The sequence below is a fragment of the Oncorhynchus clarkii genome, chromosome 32 (assembly GCF_045791955.1).
Source record: "Oncorhynchus clarkii lewisi isolate Uvic-CL-2024 chromosome 32, UVic_Ocla_1.0, whole genome shotgun sequence".
Taxonomy (NCBI): Eukaryota; Metazoa; Chordata; class Actinopteri; order Salmoniformes; family Salmonidae; genus Oncorhynchus; species Oncorhynchus clarkii.
The window spans coordinates 3,216,977-3,233,891 of record NC_092178.1 but is presented as its reverse complement, the minus strand read 5'-3'; the positions used below and the strand labels follow the sequence as shown (position 1 = coordinate 3,233,891).

Here is a 16,915-nt window from a genome sequence, read left to right as displayed (position 1 = left end):
TCTATCTAGATGAGTCATGTTTCTGTCGAGATGAGTTATGTTTCGATGAGTCATGTTTCTGTCTATGAGTCTCATTTCTATCTAGATGACCCAGATCACTACGTATCCATCTACATCTCCTGCTCTGTCTGTCTGTCTGTCTGTCTGTCTGTCTGTCTGTCTGTCTGTCTGTCTGTCTGTGTCTCTCTCTCTCAGCATATTGCTTTCATCCATCTATTCAACCTTTGGTGATCTTAGCAATCTCCTAAGGTGTTGAAATTTCAATTGATCAATATTGAGTTTCCTATGATGGTATAATTTGAAACAAGTATTTTAAATTGCATAACATTTAACTTCCTGTTTTCATTCTTCTCTGTCTTCTTCAGTGGTGTTCAGCCAGTTTACGTTCTTCCAGACGGCTCTGAATGACGTGGTGGAAATCTACGATGGAGCAACGCAGCATTCCAGAGTCCTCAGTTCCCTGTCTGGGACACACACAGGTACACACACACAGGTACACACACACAGGTACACACACACAGGTACACACACACAGGTACACACACACAGGTACACACACATGTACACACACATGTACACACACAGGTACACACACACAGGTACACACACAGGTACACACACACACAGGTACACACACAGGTACACACACAGGTACACACACACAAGTACACACACACAGGTACACACACACACAGACAGGTACACACACACAGGTATACACACACAGGTACACACACACAGGCACACACACACAGGCACACACACACACAGCTACACATACAGGTACACACACAGATGCACACACACACAGGTACACACACACAGGTACACACAGGTACGCACACAGGTACACACACAGGTACACACACAGGTACACACACAGGTACACACACACACACGTACACACACAGGTACACACACACAGGTACACACACACACACAGCTACACATACAGGTACACACACAGGTACACACACAGGTACACACACACACACAGGTACACACACACACAGGTACACATAGGTACACACACAGGTACACGCACACAGGTACACACAGGTACACACACACGTGTACACACACAGGTACACACACAGGTACACACACACGCGTACACACACAGGTACACACAGGTACACACACACAGGTAGACACACAGCTACACACACAGGTACACACACACAGGTACACACACAGGTACACACACAGGTACACACACAGGTACACAGACACAGGTACACACACAGGTACACACACAGGTACACACACACAGGTACACACACACAGGTACACACACACAGGTACACACACACAGGTACACACACATTCACAATCACTTTTTTTGTCCAGAAAAACACGCAAGCGAAAGCCCAACGCTGCGTACTGAGTCCTCAGCCCAACGCTGCGTACTGAGTCCTCAGCCCACTGTCTTCTACCATACCTCTAGTTCCCCTGTATTTCAGCAGGCGACAGCTGTGAAGAGAGCAGTAGCCAATTGTGAGTCTGTTATTAAACACAGTGAAGGAGACAGCTGTGAAGAGAGCAGTAGCCTATTGTGAGTCTGTTATTAAACACAGTGAAGGAGACAGCTGTGAAGAGAGCAGTAGCCTTTTGTGAGTCTGTTATTAAACACAGTGAAGGCGACAGCTGTGAAGAGAGCAGTAGCCTATTGTGAGTCTGTTATTAAACACAGTGAAGGAGACAGCTGTGAAGAGAGCAGGAGCCTATTGTGAGTCTGTTCTAAAACACAGTGAAACAACGTTGTTCACGTTTGATGTCTTTTCATTCAATCAGCAGTTTTTTTTGGGCCTAAAATAAATGTCTTCATATGGGCAGAATATTGTATATATATATATATATATATATATATATATATATACAGAGCTTCCAGGAAGTTTGTCATATAGTTCACGCGTAAATATGTGGATCATGTAAATGGCAGACATTGGTAAAAAATGCTATTTGTTATTTTAGAGACACACAGTTACGATAGTATATATTCTGGCTGGAATTGTTACTCTCCTGCCATGTCAAAACGACTGACATGGGAGCTCTGATTTTAACGAATCCAACGCCGATCCACATAGGAAAAGAGGTGATACGTGACTTTGGTGGTGAGAGATTTGGTCACTCGCCCATCTCTGCAGATCAATCACATTCACTATTCTTTTCATATAGAAAACTGGTAGCCTATTGATAGACAACAGTCAGAATTTACATATTGATGCCAGCTGTGTTGAGGGCGTACCAACCAGCTGTGTTGAAGGCGTACCAACCAGCTGTGTGTGAGGGCGTACCAACCAGCTGCGTGTGAGGGCATACCAACCAGCTGTGTGTGTTGAGGGCGTACCAACCAGCTGTGTGTGTGAGGGCATACCGACCAGCTGTGTGGGAGGGCATACCAACCAGCTGTGTTGAAGGCGTACCAACCAGCTGTGTGTGGAGGGCGTACCAACCAGCTGTGTGTGAGGGCATGCCAACCAGCTGTGTTTAGGACGTAGCAACCAGCTGTGTGTGGAGGACGTACCAACCAGCTGTGTTGAGGGTGTACCAACCAGCTGTGTGTGGAGGACGTACCAACCAGCTGTGTTGAGGGCGTACCAACCAGCTGTGTGTGTGTGGGCGTACCTACCAGCTGTGTTGAGGACGTAGCAACCAGCTGTGTGTGTGAGGGCGTACCTACCAGCTGTGTTGAGGACGTAGCAACCAGCTGTGTGTGGAGGGTGTACCAACCAGCTGTGTGTGGAGGGCGTACCAACCAGCTGTGTGGAGGGCGTACCAACCAGCTGTGTTGAGGGCGTACCAACCAGCTGTGTGTGTGAGGGCGTACCTACCAGCTGTGTTGAGGACGTAGCAACCAGCTGTGTGTGTGAGGGCGTACCTACCAGCTGTGTTGAGGACGTAGCAACCAGCTGTGTGTGGAGGGTGTACCAACCAGCTGTGTGTGGAGGGCGTACCAACCAGCTGTGTGGAGGGCGTACCAACCAGCTGTGTGTGGAGGGCGTACCAACCAGCTGTGTGTGGAGGGCAAACCAACCAGCTGTGTGTGGAGGGCGTACCAACCAGCTGTGTTTAGGACGTACCAACCAGCTGTGTGTGGAGGGCGTACCAACCAGCTGTGTGTGGAGGGCGTACCAATTAGGGGGCCGGAGAGAGAGGGCCGGAGAGAGAGGGACGAGAGAGAGGGACGGAGAGAAAGGGACGAGAGAGAGGGACAGAGAGAGAGGAAAAGAGAAGAGGGATATAGAGGAAAAGAGAAGAGGGATATAGAGGAAGAGGAAGAGAGATTTAGAGGAAGAGGAAGAGAGATTTAGAGGAAGAGGAAGAGGAATTTAGAGGAAGAGGGAAGAGGGATTTAGAGGAAGAGGGAATAGAGAAGTGGGATTTAGAGGAAGTGGGATTTAGAGGAAGAGAAAAGACAGTGAGATCAAGAAAAATCCTGCAATCTTATAGTGCAATTTTCCATCTCTCATTGCCTCAGCTCCATGGCCTGACAGACAGAATAATCCCCTGGTTCCTGTCCAGGGGCAGCAGCTTCTGAATACTACCTTTTACAGCTCAATAAACAGACAGAGAGGGATACATAAAGTGGTCTTGGCAGCTCCGTAGTCTCTAACCAAGCATATCAAATCAAAATAAAATCAAATTGTATTGGTCGCATACTCATGTTTAGCAGATGTTATTGCGGGTGTAGTGAAATGCTTGTGTTTCTAGCTCCAACAGTAATATCTAACTAAATGCTTGTGTTCCTAGCTCCAACAGTGCATTAATATCTAACTAAATGCTTGTGTTCCTAGCTCCAACAGTGCATTAATATCTAACTAAATGCTTGTGTTCCTAGCTCCAACAGTAATATCTAACTAAATGCTTGTGTTCCTAGCTCCAACAGTACAGTGGTATCTAACTAAATGCTTGTGTTCCTAGCTCCAACAGTACAGTAATATCTAACTAAATGCTTGTGTTCCTAGCTCCAACAGTGTAGTAATATCTAACTAAATGCTTGTGTTCCTAGCTCCAACAGTAATCTCTAACTAAATGCTTGTGTTCCTAGCTCCAACAGTGCAGTAGTATCTAACTAAATGCTTGTGTTTCTAGCTCCAACAGTGCAGTAGTATCTAACTAAATGCTTGTGTTCCTAGCTCCTACAGTGCAGTAGTATCTAACTAAATGCTTGTGTTTCTAGCTCCAACAGTGCAGTAGTATCTAACTAAATGCTTGTGTTTCTAGCTCCAACAGTGCAGTAGTATCTAACTAAATGCTTGTGTTTCTAGCTCCAACAGTGCAGTAGTATCTAACTAAATGCTTGTGTTCCTTGCTCCATCAGTGCAGTAGTATCTAACAATATACATAAATCTAAAAGTGAAAGAATGGAATTAAATAGTTTGAACAATGTGGGAGTGGCTTTGACTAATATAGAGTAAAATAGAATACAGTATATACATGTGAGATGAGTAAAGCAGTATGCAAACATTATTTAAACATTTTTAAGGTGGCCAGTGATTCCAAGTCTATGTATGTGGGGCAGCAGCCTCTTAGTTGCAGGGTTACGTAACCGGTTGGAAGCCGGCTCGTGATGGCTATTTAACAGTCTGATGACCCTGAGATAGAAGCTCTTTTTCAGTCTCTCGGTCCCTGCTTTGATGCACCTGGACCTCTCCATCTGGATGATAGCGGTGTGAACAGGCCGTGGCTTGGGTGGTTGTTGTCCTTGATGATCTTTATGGCGTTCCTGTGACATCAGGTGCTGTAGGTCTCCTGAAGGGCAGGTAGTTTGTCCCCGGTGATGCGTTGGGCAGACCTCACTACCCTCTGGAAAGCCCAGCAGTTGAGGGCGGAGCTGTTGCTGTGCCACGCAGTGATATAGCCCGACAGGAGGCTCTCAATTGTGCATCTGTAAAAGTTTGTGAGGGTTTTAGGTGACAAGCCAAATTTCGTCAGCCTCCTGAGGTTGAAAAGGCGCTGTTGCACCTTCTTCCCCACACTGTCTGTGTGGGTGGACCATTTCAGATGGTCAGTGATGAGAATATGTCTGTAAAAACAGTCAGTTGGGCTGTGCTCTGAGGACATGGCTGGGGATGCCGTCTGTGCAGGCAGCCTTGCAATGACTTGCATCAGCCACGGAAAAGGAGAGCCCACAGTCGGTGGCACAGTCCTTGTTAGTGGGCCGCGTCGACATAGACCACTGGAGGCTACTGTTCTGCCTGGCCGATGAAAACCCATTTAAAACCCATGTCCTCATTCAGGCACGACTCAGTGAAAACATAAGATATTTTTATATGTTTTTAATGTCCTTTTGGTCTCAAAAAAGAGCTCATCCAGTTTACTCTCCAGTGATTTCACATTAGAACGGAGGGTAGAGGTGGATTGTCCGAATCGCTGACGTAGTCTTGCAAGTAGATGCATCTCCTCTTCCTACTGGATTTGGGCTCCAGGACGATCAGTATATCCTTTGCGTTCGACTCAATAAAGAAAAAAAAATCCTCGTCCAGATCGAGGTGAGAAATCACCTGTCTTATGTCGGTCGTAGTAAACAACGGCGGAAACATCATGTACAATTGGTCAGGAGTCAAACTGCGGACGTCAACTCATCCTGTAGCAGTGGGACAGTACCAGACACTCCATGTGCACTCCAAATGTGCTTCCCTTGTTCCTATAATAGTGCATATTGGTCAAATCTAGTGCACTAAATACTGAAGGGAATAGAGTGGAATTTGGGACACAGCCCACTGATGATCTCCCGCCTGCTCTTTCCACACCTACTCTGTCTGTGTTAATACCTGTCACCATAGCGATTCTTAAACACTGTCGCCATGACGGCGCGCTGAGCACATCCTGTAATATACTACCCAGCATGCTGTAGGGCCCCGCAGCGGAATCAGTGTAACCGTGGTGACAGCAGAGCAGGACGGGCCACGTTGGGCGCCGTCTCCGGCTGCTGGGTGTGACTGCCAACACTGTGCACAACACAGCTTCACCTATCAAATCACTGCTTCCAGCCCGGACAACTTCACCACCTTCCTCCCTCTCTCTCTTTTGTTTGTTTTACATGTCTTTTATGTGTAGATTTGTATTGGGCTTTGTCCCTGTTTCATGACATATTGTGGATTATTAAACCCCTCTATTACGTATTCCTGCGCCTGTCTCCGATCCTTGTACAACCTGACACTATGCCATCGAAAGGAACATAAAATTCGACACACCAATTAGGATCTGGCTAAAAGTACTTGAATCAGTTATAGAACCCATCTCCCTCTATGGTTGTGAGGTCTGGGGTCCGCTCACCAACCAAGACTTCACAAAATGGGACAAACACCAAATTGAAACTCTGCATGCAGAATTCTGCAAAAATGTCCCCCGTGAACAATGTAAAACACCAAATAATGCATGCAGAGCAGAATTAGGCCGATACCTGCTAATTTTCAAAATCCAGGAAAGAAAGCGATTCCCAAAGCTTCCATTACAAAGTCATCACCTACAGAGAAATTAACCTGTAGAAGAGTCCCCTAAGCAAGCTGGTCCTGGATACAATTAGACTAAAACAAATCATGAGAAAACAAAAAGATAATTACTTGACGCAATTGGAAAGAATTAACAAAAAAACAGAGCAAACTAGGACACTATTTGGCCCTAAACAGAGAGTACACAGTAGCAGAATACCTGACCACTGTGACTGACCCAAACTTAAGGAAAGCTTTGACTATGTACAGACTCAGTGAGCATAGCCTTGCTATTGAGAATGGCCGCCGAAGGCAGAACTGGCTCTCAAGAGAAGACAGGCTATGTGCCACACTGCCCACAAAATGAGGTGGAAACTGAGCTGCACTTCCTAACCTCCTGCCCAATGTATGACCATATTAGAGACACATATTTCCCTCAGGTTACACAGATGCACAAAGAATTCGAAAACAAACACAATTTTGATAAACTCCCATATCTACTGGGTGAAATACCACAGTGTGCCATCACAGCAGCAATATTTGTGACCTGTTGCCACAAGAAAAGTTCAACCAGTGAAGAACAAACACCATTGTAAATAAAACAAACCATTATTTATGTTTATTTTCCCTTTTGTATTTAAACTATTTGCACATAATATGACATTTGAAATGTCTCTATTCTTTTGGAACTTAACATTTTTTTCATCGTTTTTTTTTCACTTTTGTTTGATTTATTTCACAATGTAAACATATATTTCCAGATATATAGCCCTTATATTGAAATTGAAGAGAATTGAGAGACAGACAGAGAGACGGGTCACACCAATATCATCCTGTGTATCTACTTATAGTAATACATATTTCTCTGGAGACATGCAGGGGGGGGAGGATAATGAGAGACGAGAACTGATGATGACCTCTGACTGGATGGAGGTCAACGTATCTGTGACCCTTTCTACACATTTACAGTATTTTGGTCTGTCAAATTGAAACACAAACAGAAACTCACTACAGACAGAAAACTGCCAGCCAATGCATGTAGGGATGTAGGGAAGACAGAGTGACCGTGAAAAGGTACAAATTATATTCAGGTCCAATACTACACCTTGTGCTCACGTGCAGCTGTCTCATCCGTGGTACTAGGAGCTACTACTAGCTTACCTCCAGGGGGTTGGTGATGTCATGACTTTGTTTTGGCTGCATCTGTATCTCAGGATTCATACAGGTAGTTTAATACCTTACCTGTTTCCCTTACACATCGGTGGATAGCTTTATTAACATCGTTCCTGTGTTTTATGTTGGTTTATCTGTCTCTCTCGCTCCACTCTCTCACACCACTCTCTCACTCCACTCTCTCACTCCATTCTCTCCATTCTCTCACTCCTCTCGCTCACTCTACTCTCTCACTCCATTCTCTCACTGCACTCGCTCACTCTCACTCCACTCTCTCACTCCACTCGCTCACTCTCACTCCACTCACTCACTACTCTCTCTCACTCCTCTCGCTCACTCCTCTCGCTCACTCCACTCTCTCACTCCTCTCTCGCCCACTCCTCTCTCGCACTCCATTCTCTCACTCCACTCTCTCACTCTCTCACTCCACTCTCTCACTCCTCTCGCTCACTCCACTCTCTCACTCTCTCACTCCACTCTCTCACTCTCTCACTCCATTCTCTCACTCCACTTTCTCCACTCTCTCACTCCACTCTCTCACTCCATTCTCTTACTCCACTCTCTCCACTCTCTCACTCCACTCTCTCACTGCATTCTCTCACTCCACTCTCTCCACTCTCTCACTCCATTCTCTCACTCCACTCTCTCACTCCACTCTCTCCCTCTCACTCCACTCTCTCCACTCGCTCCACTCTCTCACTCCATTCTCTCTTTCTCAGGAGAGTCGCTGCCGTTGGCAACATCCAATCAGGTTCTGATCCGATTCACCTCCAAAGGCCAATCCAGCTCCAAAGGATTCCACCTTGTGTATCAAGGTAACACACACACACACACACACACACGCACACACACACACACACACACTCACTCTCACACACACACACTCACACACACACACACACACGAGTACATCTCACCCCTCTCTTTACCTCTCAGCCTGTTCTAACAAGACTGTTACCCTACTTTAATTGTCTCTAACTATGTTTAACTGTGCTAAAGGGTAAACTATAGGTCTCTAACCATGTTTAACTGTGCTAAAGGTTTAACTATAGGTCTCTAACCATGTTTAACTGTGCTAAAGGGTTAACTATAGGTCTCTAACCATGTTTAACTGTGCTAAAGGGTTAACTATAGGTCTCTAACCATGTTTAACTGTGCTAAAGGGTTAACTATAGGTCTCTAACCATGTTTAACTGTGCTAAAGGGTAAACTATAGGTCTCTATCTACATGGTTTAACTGTGCTAAAGGGTTAAATATAGGTCTCTAACCATGTTTAACTGTGCTAAAGGGTAAACTATAGGTCTCTATCTACATGGTTTAACTGTGCTAAAGGGTAAACTATAGGTCTCTATCTACATGGTTTAACTGTGCTAAAGTGTAAACTATAGGTCTCTAACCATGTTTAACTGTGCTAAAGGGTTAACTATAGGTCTCTATCTACATGGTTTAACTGTGCTAAAGGGTAAACTATAGGTCTCTAACCATGTTTAACTGTGCTAAAGGGTAAACTATAGGTCTCTAACCATGTTTAACTGTGCTAAAGGGTAAACTATAGGTCTCTAACCATGTTTAACTGTGCTAAAGGGTAAACTATAGGTCTCTATCTACATGGTTTAACTGTGCTAAAGGGTAAACTATAGGTCTCTATCTACATTGTTTAACTGTGCTAAAGGGTTAACTATAGGTATCTATCTACATGGTTTAACTGGGCTAAAGGGTTAACTATAGGTCTCTAACCATGTTTAACTGTGCTAAAGGGTAAACTATAGGTCTCTATCTACATGGTTTAACTGTGCTAAAGGGTAAACTATAGGTCTCTATCTACATGGTTTAACTGTGCTAAAGTGTAAACTATAGGTCTCTATCTACATGGTTTAACTGTGCTAAAGTGTTAACTATAGGTCTCTAACCATGTTTAAATGTGCTAAAGGGTAAACTATAGGTCTCTATCTACATGGTTTAACTGTGCTAAAGGGTAAACTATAGGTGTCTAACCATGTTTAACTCTGCTAAAGGGTAAACTATAGGTCTCTATCTACATGGTTTAACTCTGCTAAAGGGTAAACTATAGGTCTCTAACCATGTTTAACTGTGCTAAAGGGTAAACTATAGGTGTCTAACCATGTTTAACTCTGCTAAAGGGTAAACTATAGGTCTCTAACCATGTTTAACTGTGCTAAAGGGTAAACTATAGGTGTCTAACCATGTTTAACTGTGCTAAAGGGTAAACTACAGGTCTCTATCTACATGGTTTAACTGTGCTAAAGGGTAAACTACAGGTCTCTATCTACATGGTTTAACTGTGCTAAAGGGTAAACTATAGGTCTCTAACCATGTTTAACTGTGCTAAAGGGTTAACTATAGGTGTCTAACCATGTTTAACTGTGCTAAAGGGTTAACTATAGGTGTCTAACCATGTTTAACTGTGCTAAAGGGTTAACTATAGGTCTCTAACCATGTTTAACTGTGCTAAAGGGTAAACTATAGGTCTCTAACCATGTTTAACTGTGCTAAAGGGTAAACTACAGGTCTCTATCTACATGGTTTAACTGTGCTAAAGGGTAAACTATAGGTGTCTAACCATGTTTAACTCTGCTAAAGGGTAAACTATAGGTCTCTATCTACATGGTTTAACTCTGCTAAAGGGTAAACTATAGGTCTCTAACCATGTTTAACTGTGCTAAAGGGTAAACTATAGGTGTCTAACCATGTTTAACTCTGCTAAAGGGTAAACTATAGGTCTCTAACCATGTTTAACTGTGCTAAAGGGTAAACTATAGGTGTCTAACCATGTTTAACTGTGCTAAAGGGTAAACTACAGGTCTCTATCTACATGGTTTAACTGTGCTAAAGGGTAAACTACAGGTCTCTATCTACATGGTTTAACTGTGCTAAAGGGTAAACTATAGGTCTCTAACCATGTTTAACTGTGCTAAAGGGTTAACTATAGGTGTCTAACCATGTTTAACTGTGCTAAAGGGTTAACTATAGGTGTCTAACCATGTTTAACTGTGCTAAAGGGTTAACTATAGGTCTCTAACCATGTTTAACTGTGCTAAAGGGTAAACTATAGGTCTCTAACCATGTTTAACTGTGCTAAAGGGTAAACTACAGGTCTCTATCTACATGGTTTAACTGTGCTAAAGGGTAAACTATAGGTCTCTATCTACATGGTTTAACTGTGCTAAAGGGTAAACTATAGGTCTCTAACCATGTTTAACTGTGCTAAAGGGTAAACTATAGGTGTCTAGATAATGATCTGTCTTTACATTTCTAAAACAGAAGGAATATAATATCTATTGTTACAGGAAACTCATTCTATACATATAGAGGGGAAATACCTTGGTTACTTTCCCCGTGGGTGATGAAACTCAAAATGGGTGATGATATTATTTGTAACATTCTTACCATCCAAACAGATGAACCGTTTGTCATTGAACCGTATGGGACCGTATGTTATTAACCCGTATGTTACTACCCCGTATGTTATTGGACCGTAAGTCATTACCCCATATGTTATTGGACCGTACGTTATTGGACCGTATGTTATTGGACGTATGTCATTACCCCATACGTTATTGGACCGTACGTTATTGGACCGTATGTCATTACCCCATATGTTATTGGACCGTATGTTATTGGACCGTATGTCATTGGACCGTATGTTATTTAACAGTATGTCATTACCCCATATGTTATTGGACCGTATGTTATTGGACCGTATGTTATTGGACCATATGTTATTGGACCGTATGTTATTGGACCGTATGTTATTGGACCGTATGTTATTGGACCGTATGTTATTGGACCTTTTGTTATTGGACCGTGTGTTATTGGATCGTATGTTATTGGACCGTATGTTAATGGACCGTGTGTTATTGTACCGTGTGTTATTGGACCGTATGTTATTGGACCGTATGTTATTTTACAGTATGTTATTGTACCGTATGTTATTACCCCGTATGTTATTACCCCGTATGTTATTGGACCGTATGTTATTGGACCGTATGTTATTGGACCGTATGTTATTGGACCGTATGTTATTTTACAGTATGTTATTGTACCGTATGTTATTACCCCGTATGTTATTACCCCATATGTTATTGGACCGTATGTTATTGGACCGTATGTTATTGGACCGTATGTTATTGGACCGTATGTCATTACCCCATATGTTATTGGACCATATGTTTTTACCCCGTATGTTATTGGACCGTATGTTATTGGACCGTATGTCATTACCCCATATGTTATTGGACCGTATGTTAATGGACCGTATGTTATTGGACCGTATGTTTTTACCCTGTATGTTATTGGACCGTGTGTTACTGGACCGTGTGTTATTGGACCGTATGTCATTGGACCGTATGTTATTGGACCGTATGTTATTGGACCGTATGTTATTACCCTGTATGTTATTGGAACGTATGTTATTGGACCGTATGTTATTGTACCTTATGTAATTGGACCGTGTGTTATTGGACCGTATGTTATTATCCCGTATGTTATTGGACCAGATGTTATTGGACTGTATGTTATTACCCCATATGTTATTGGACCATATGTTATTGGACCGTGTGTTATTGGACCGTATGTTATTACCCCGTATGTTATTGGACCATATGTTATTGGACCGTATGTTATTGGACCATATGTTATTGGACCGTATGTTATTACCCTGTATGTTATTGGACCGTATATTATTAGACCGTATGTCATTACCCCGTATGTTATTACCCCGTATGTTATTGGACCGTATGTTATTACCTCATATGTTATTGGAACGTATGTTATTGGACCCTATGTTATTGGACCTTATGTTATTGGACCGTGTGTTTTTGGACCGTATGTTATTGGACCATATGTTATTGAACCGTATGTTATTGGACCGTATATTTTTACCCCGTATGTTATTACCCCGTATATTAATGGACCGTATGTTATTGGACCGTATGTTATTGGACCGTATGTTATTGGACCGTATGTTATTGGACCGTATGTTATTACCCCGTATATTAATGGACCGTATGTTATTACCCCGTATGTTATTGGACCGTATGTTATTACCTCCTATGTTATTGGACCGTATGTTATTGGACCATTTGTTATTACCCCGTATATTAATGGACCGTATGTTATTGGACCGTATGTTATTACCCCGTATATTAATGGACCGTATGTTATTACCCCGTATGTCATTGGACCGTATGTTATTGGACCGTATTTCATTGAACCGTATGCTATTGGACCGTATGTTATTGGACCGTATGTTATTGGACGGTATGTTATTACCCCATATGTTATTGCACCATATGTTATTACCCTGTATGTTATTGGACCGTATGTTATTGGACCGTATGTCATTACACCATATATTGTTGGACTGTATGTTTTTACCCCGTATGTTATTGGACCGTGTGTTATTGGACCGTGTGTTATTGGACCGTATGTTATTGGACCATATGTCATTGGACCGTGTGTTATTACCCTGTATGTTATTGGACCGTATGTTATTGGACCGTATGTTATTGGACCGTATGTTATTGGACCGTATGTTATTGGACCGTGTGTTATTGCCCCATATGTTATTGGACCGTATGTTATTGGACCGTATGTTATTGGACCGTATGTTATTACACCGTATGTTAACCTGTTGCGTCGACCAAACCCGGATCCGGGATTCTATTTACAGACCTAAGCTCATTACCATAACGCAACGTTAACTATTCATGAAAATCGCAAATGAAATGAAATACATATGCCATCTCTCAAGCTTAGCCTTTTGTAAACAACGCTGTCATCTCAGATTTACAAAATATGCTTCTCAACCATAGGAAAACAATAATTTGTGTAAAAGTGGCTAGCTAGCGTAGCATTTAGCGTTAGCATTAGCGTTAGCATCCAGCACGCAAGATTTCAACAAAAACATAAAAGCCTTCAAATAAAATCATTTACCTTTGAAGAACTTTGGATGTTTTCAATGAGGAGACTCTCAGTTAGATAGCAGATGCTCAGTTTTTCCCAAAAAGATTCTTTGTGTATTAGAAATAGCTCGGTTTTGCACATCACATTTGGCTGCCAAAAAAAAAACGAAAATTCAGTCCTCAAAACGCGAACTTTTTTCCAAATTAACTCCATAATATCGACTGAAAACATGGCAAACGTTGTTTAGAATCAATCCTCAAGGTGTTTTTCACATATCTCTTCAATGATATATCGTTCGTGGAAGCATGGTTTCTCCCCTCAATCAAATGGAAAAGGACAAGCAGCTGGCGTTTGCGCACCGAATTCCACGCAGGACACCAGGCGGACACTTGGAAAATGTAGTCTCTTATGGTAAATCTTCCAATGATATGCCTACAAATACGTCACAATGCTGTAAACACCTTGGGAAAACGACAGAAAGTGTAGGCTCATTCCTTGCGCAATTACAGCCATATAAGGAGACAATGGAAAACAGAGCTTCAGAGATTCTGCTCATTTCCTGCTTGACGCATCATCTTGGTTTCGCCTGTAGAATGAGTTCTGGGGCACTTACAGACAATATCTTTGCAGATTCTGAAACTTCAGAGTGTTTTCTTTCAAAAACTGTCAAGAATATGCATAGTCGAGCATCTTTTCGTGACAAAATATCGCGCTTAAAACGGGAACGTTTTTTATCCAAAAATGAAATAGCGCCCTTAGAGATCCAACAGGTTAATGGACCGTATGTTATTGGACCGTATGTTATTGGACCTTATGTTATTGGACCGTATGTTATTGGACCTTATGTTATTGGACCGTGTGTTATTGGACCGTATGTTATTACCCCGTATGTTATTGAACCAGATGTTATTGGACCGTATGTCATTACCCCATATGTTATTGGACCGTGTGTTATTGGACCGTATGTTATTACCCCGTATGTTATTGGACCATATGTTATTGGATCGTGTGTTATTGGACCGTATGTTGTTACCCCATATGTTATTGGACCATATGTTATTGGACCGTATGTTATTGGACCATATGTTATTGGACCGTATGTTATTACCCTGTATGTTATTGGACCGTATGTCATTACCCCCGTATGTTATTACCCCGTATGTTATTGGACCGTATGTTATTACCTCATATGTTATTGGACCGTATGTTATTGGACCGTATGTTATTGGACCTTATGTTATTGGACCGTGTGTTATTGGATCGTATGTTATTGGATCGTATGTTATTGGACCGTATGTTATTGGACCGTATATTTTTACCCTGTATGTTATTACCCCGTATATTAATGGACCATATGTTATTGGACCGTATGTTCTTACCCCGTATATTAATGGACCGTATGTTATTGGACCGTATGTTATTGGACCGTATGTTATTGGACCGTATGTTATTACCCCGTATATTAATGGACCGTATTTTATTACCCCGTATGTTATTGGACCGTATGTTATTACCTCATATGTTATTGGACCGTATGTTATTGGACCGTATGTTATTGGACCTTATGTTATTGGACCGTGTGTTATTGGATCGTATGTTATTGGATCGTATGTTATTGGACCGTATGTTATTGGACCGTATATTTTTACCCTGTATGTTATTACCCCGTATATTAATGGACCATATGTTATTGGACCGTATGTTCTTACCCCGTATATTAATGGACCGTATGTTATTGGACCGTATGTTATTGGACCGTATGTTATTGGACCATTTGTTATTACCCCGTATATTAATGGACCGTATGTTATTGGACCGTATGTTATTACCCCGTATATTAATGGACCGTATGTTATTACCCCGTATGTCATTGGACCGTATGTTATTGGACCGTATGTCATTACCCCGTATATTAATGGACCGTGTGTTATTACCTCATATGTTATTGGACCGTATGTTATTGGACCCTATGTTATTGGGCCTTATGTTATTGGACCGTGTGTTATTGGACCGTATGTTATTGGACCGTGTGTTATTGGACTGTATATTTTTACCCCGTATGTTATTACCCTGTATGTTAATGGACCGTATGTTATTGGACCGTATATTATTGTACCGTATGTTATTGGACCGTATATTTTTACCCCGTATGTTATTACCCCGTATGTTAATGGACCGTATGTTATTGGACCGTATGTTATTGTACCGTATGTTATTGGACCGTATGTTATTGGACCGTATGTTATTGGACCGTATGTTATTGGACCGTAAACAGATATGGCTCATTTATCTATATGGTTCAAATAATGATGATCCACGCATCTTTGAGAATATATACTGTATAATAAATCATCAAGCTCTCAAACAATACAAGACCCTATTATTATTATGGAAGATTATAATACTGTGTGGAAATGAGGAGAGACAAACTTATCACACAAGTCAGAGTTATTCTTAAACTACATCTTTAATCACTTATTAAATAAAGGAGCAGGTTAATACAACACACACATATAAAGTGAATCAATTAAGTGCTCTACGATAAGGATGGCTGGTCGACGAATCACGCTCAGATGATTCGTTGAGGGGCCCAGAGACAAAAGTACAAAGGTCTTTTATAGCTAAGATACACCCCTTTACCTCTACCTACATGACTACCAACATATTTATAGAATGGCTCACAAGGTTAAGATTTGTATGAAAGATAGCAATAATTCATAACAGAGAGTATCTGCTGTGTCAACAGTTCTCATTGGGTAGAGACCAGGGTCTGGCCCTCCGACTCCACACTGGAACCATGTCTCCCTGGTACGGTATAGAACAGAAACATTAACTCATGTTCTCTGGAAAGCTCTTTAGGTTTTATCACCCAAAAGACATCGTACATCTCCTCTGTCAGTGTTATCTCCCAGAGGCTCATCCTCAGTAGAACACACACACATACAATAGTTATAAGAACCCTCTATTCTGTTGCATAAAACAACCGTTTGATGCAATACAATTATTATAACCTAATCCTGCAATTTTCCACCATAACGGATGAATTACTCAATTGACCATGAAGGAAATCACAATACAAACTAGCACCCTCATGGTCTTTCATGGTTATATTGGAACTAGTGGATACATGGAGGTTTAATATCCTGACCTAGTGAGATATATATGGAGGAGGTTTAATATCCTGACCTAGTGAGATATACATGGAGGTTTATTATCCTGACCTAGTGAGATATACATGGAAGAGGTTTAATACCCTGACCTAGTGAGATATACATGGAGGAGGTTTATTAATATCCTGACCTAGTGAGATATACATGGAGGAGGTTTAATATCCTGACCTAGTGAGATATAAATGGATGAGGTTTATTAATATCCTGAC

At 41.9% G+C, this 16,915-nt stretch overlaps 1 protein-coding gene across 1 annotated transcript in view; it reads left to right on the top strand.

Annotated features, from left to right (window-relative positions):
- LOC139391626 (CUB and Sushi multiple domains 2) overlaps positions 1-16,915 on the top strand; it is a 772,990-nt gene that overhangs the window by 551,705 nt on the left and 204,370 nt on the right. Inside the window, exons 33-34 of the mRNA XM_071139005.1 lie at positions 366-479; positions 8,330-8,425. Coding sequence (XP_070995106.1) covers positions 366-479; positions 8,330-8,425 — 210 coding nt within the window. The remainder of the gene's footprint in view (positions 1-365; positions 480-8,329; positions 8,426-16,915) is intronic.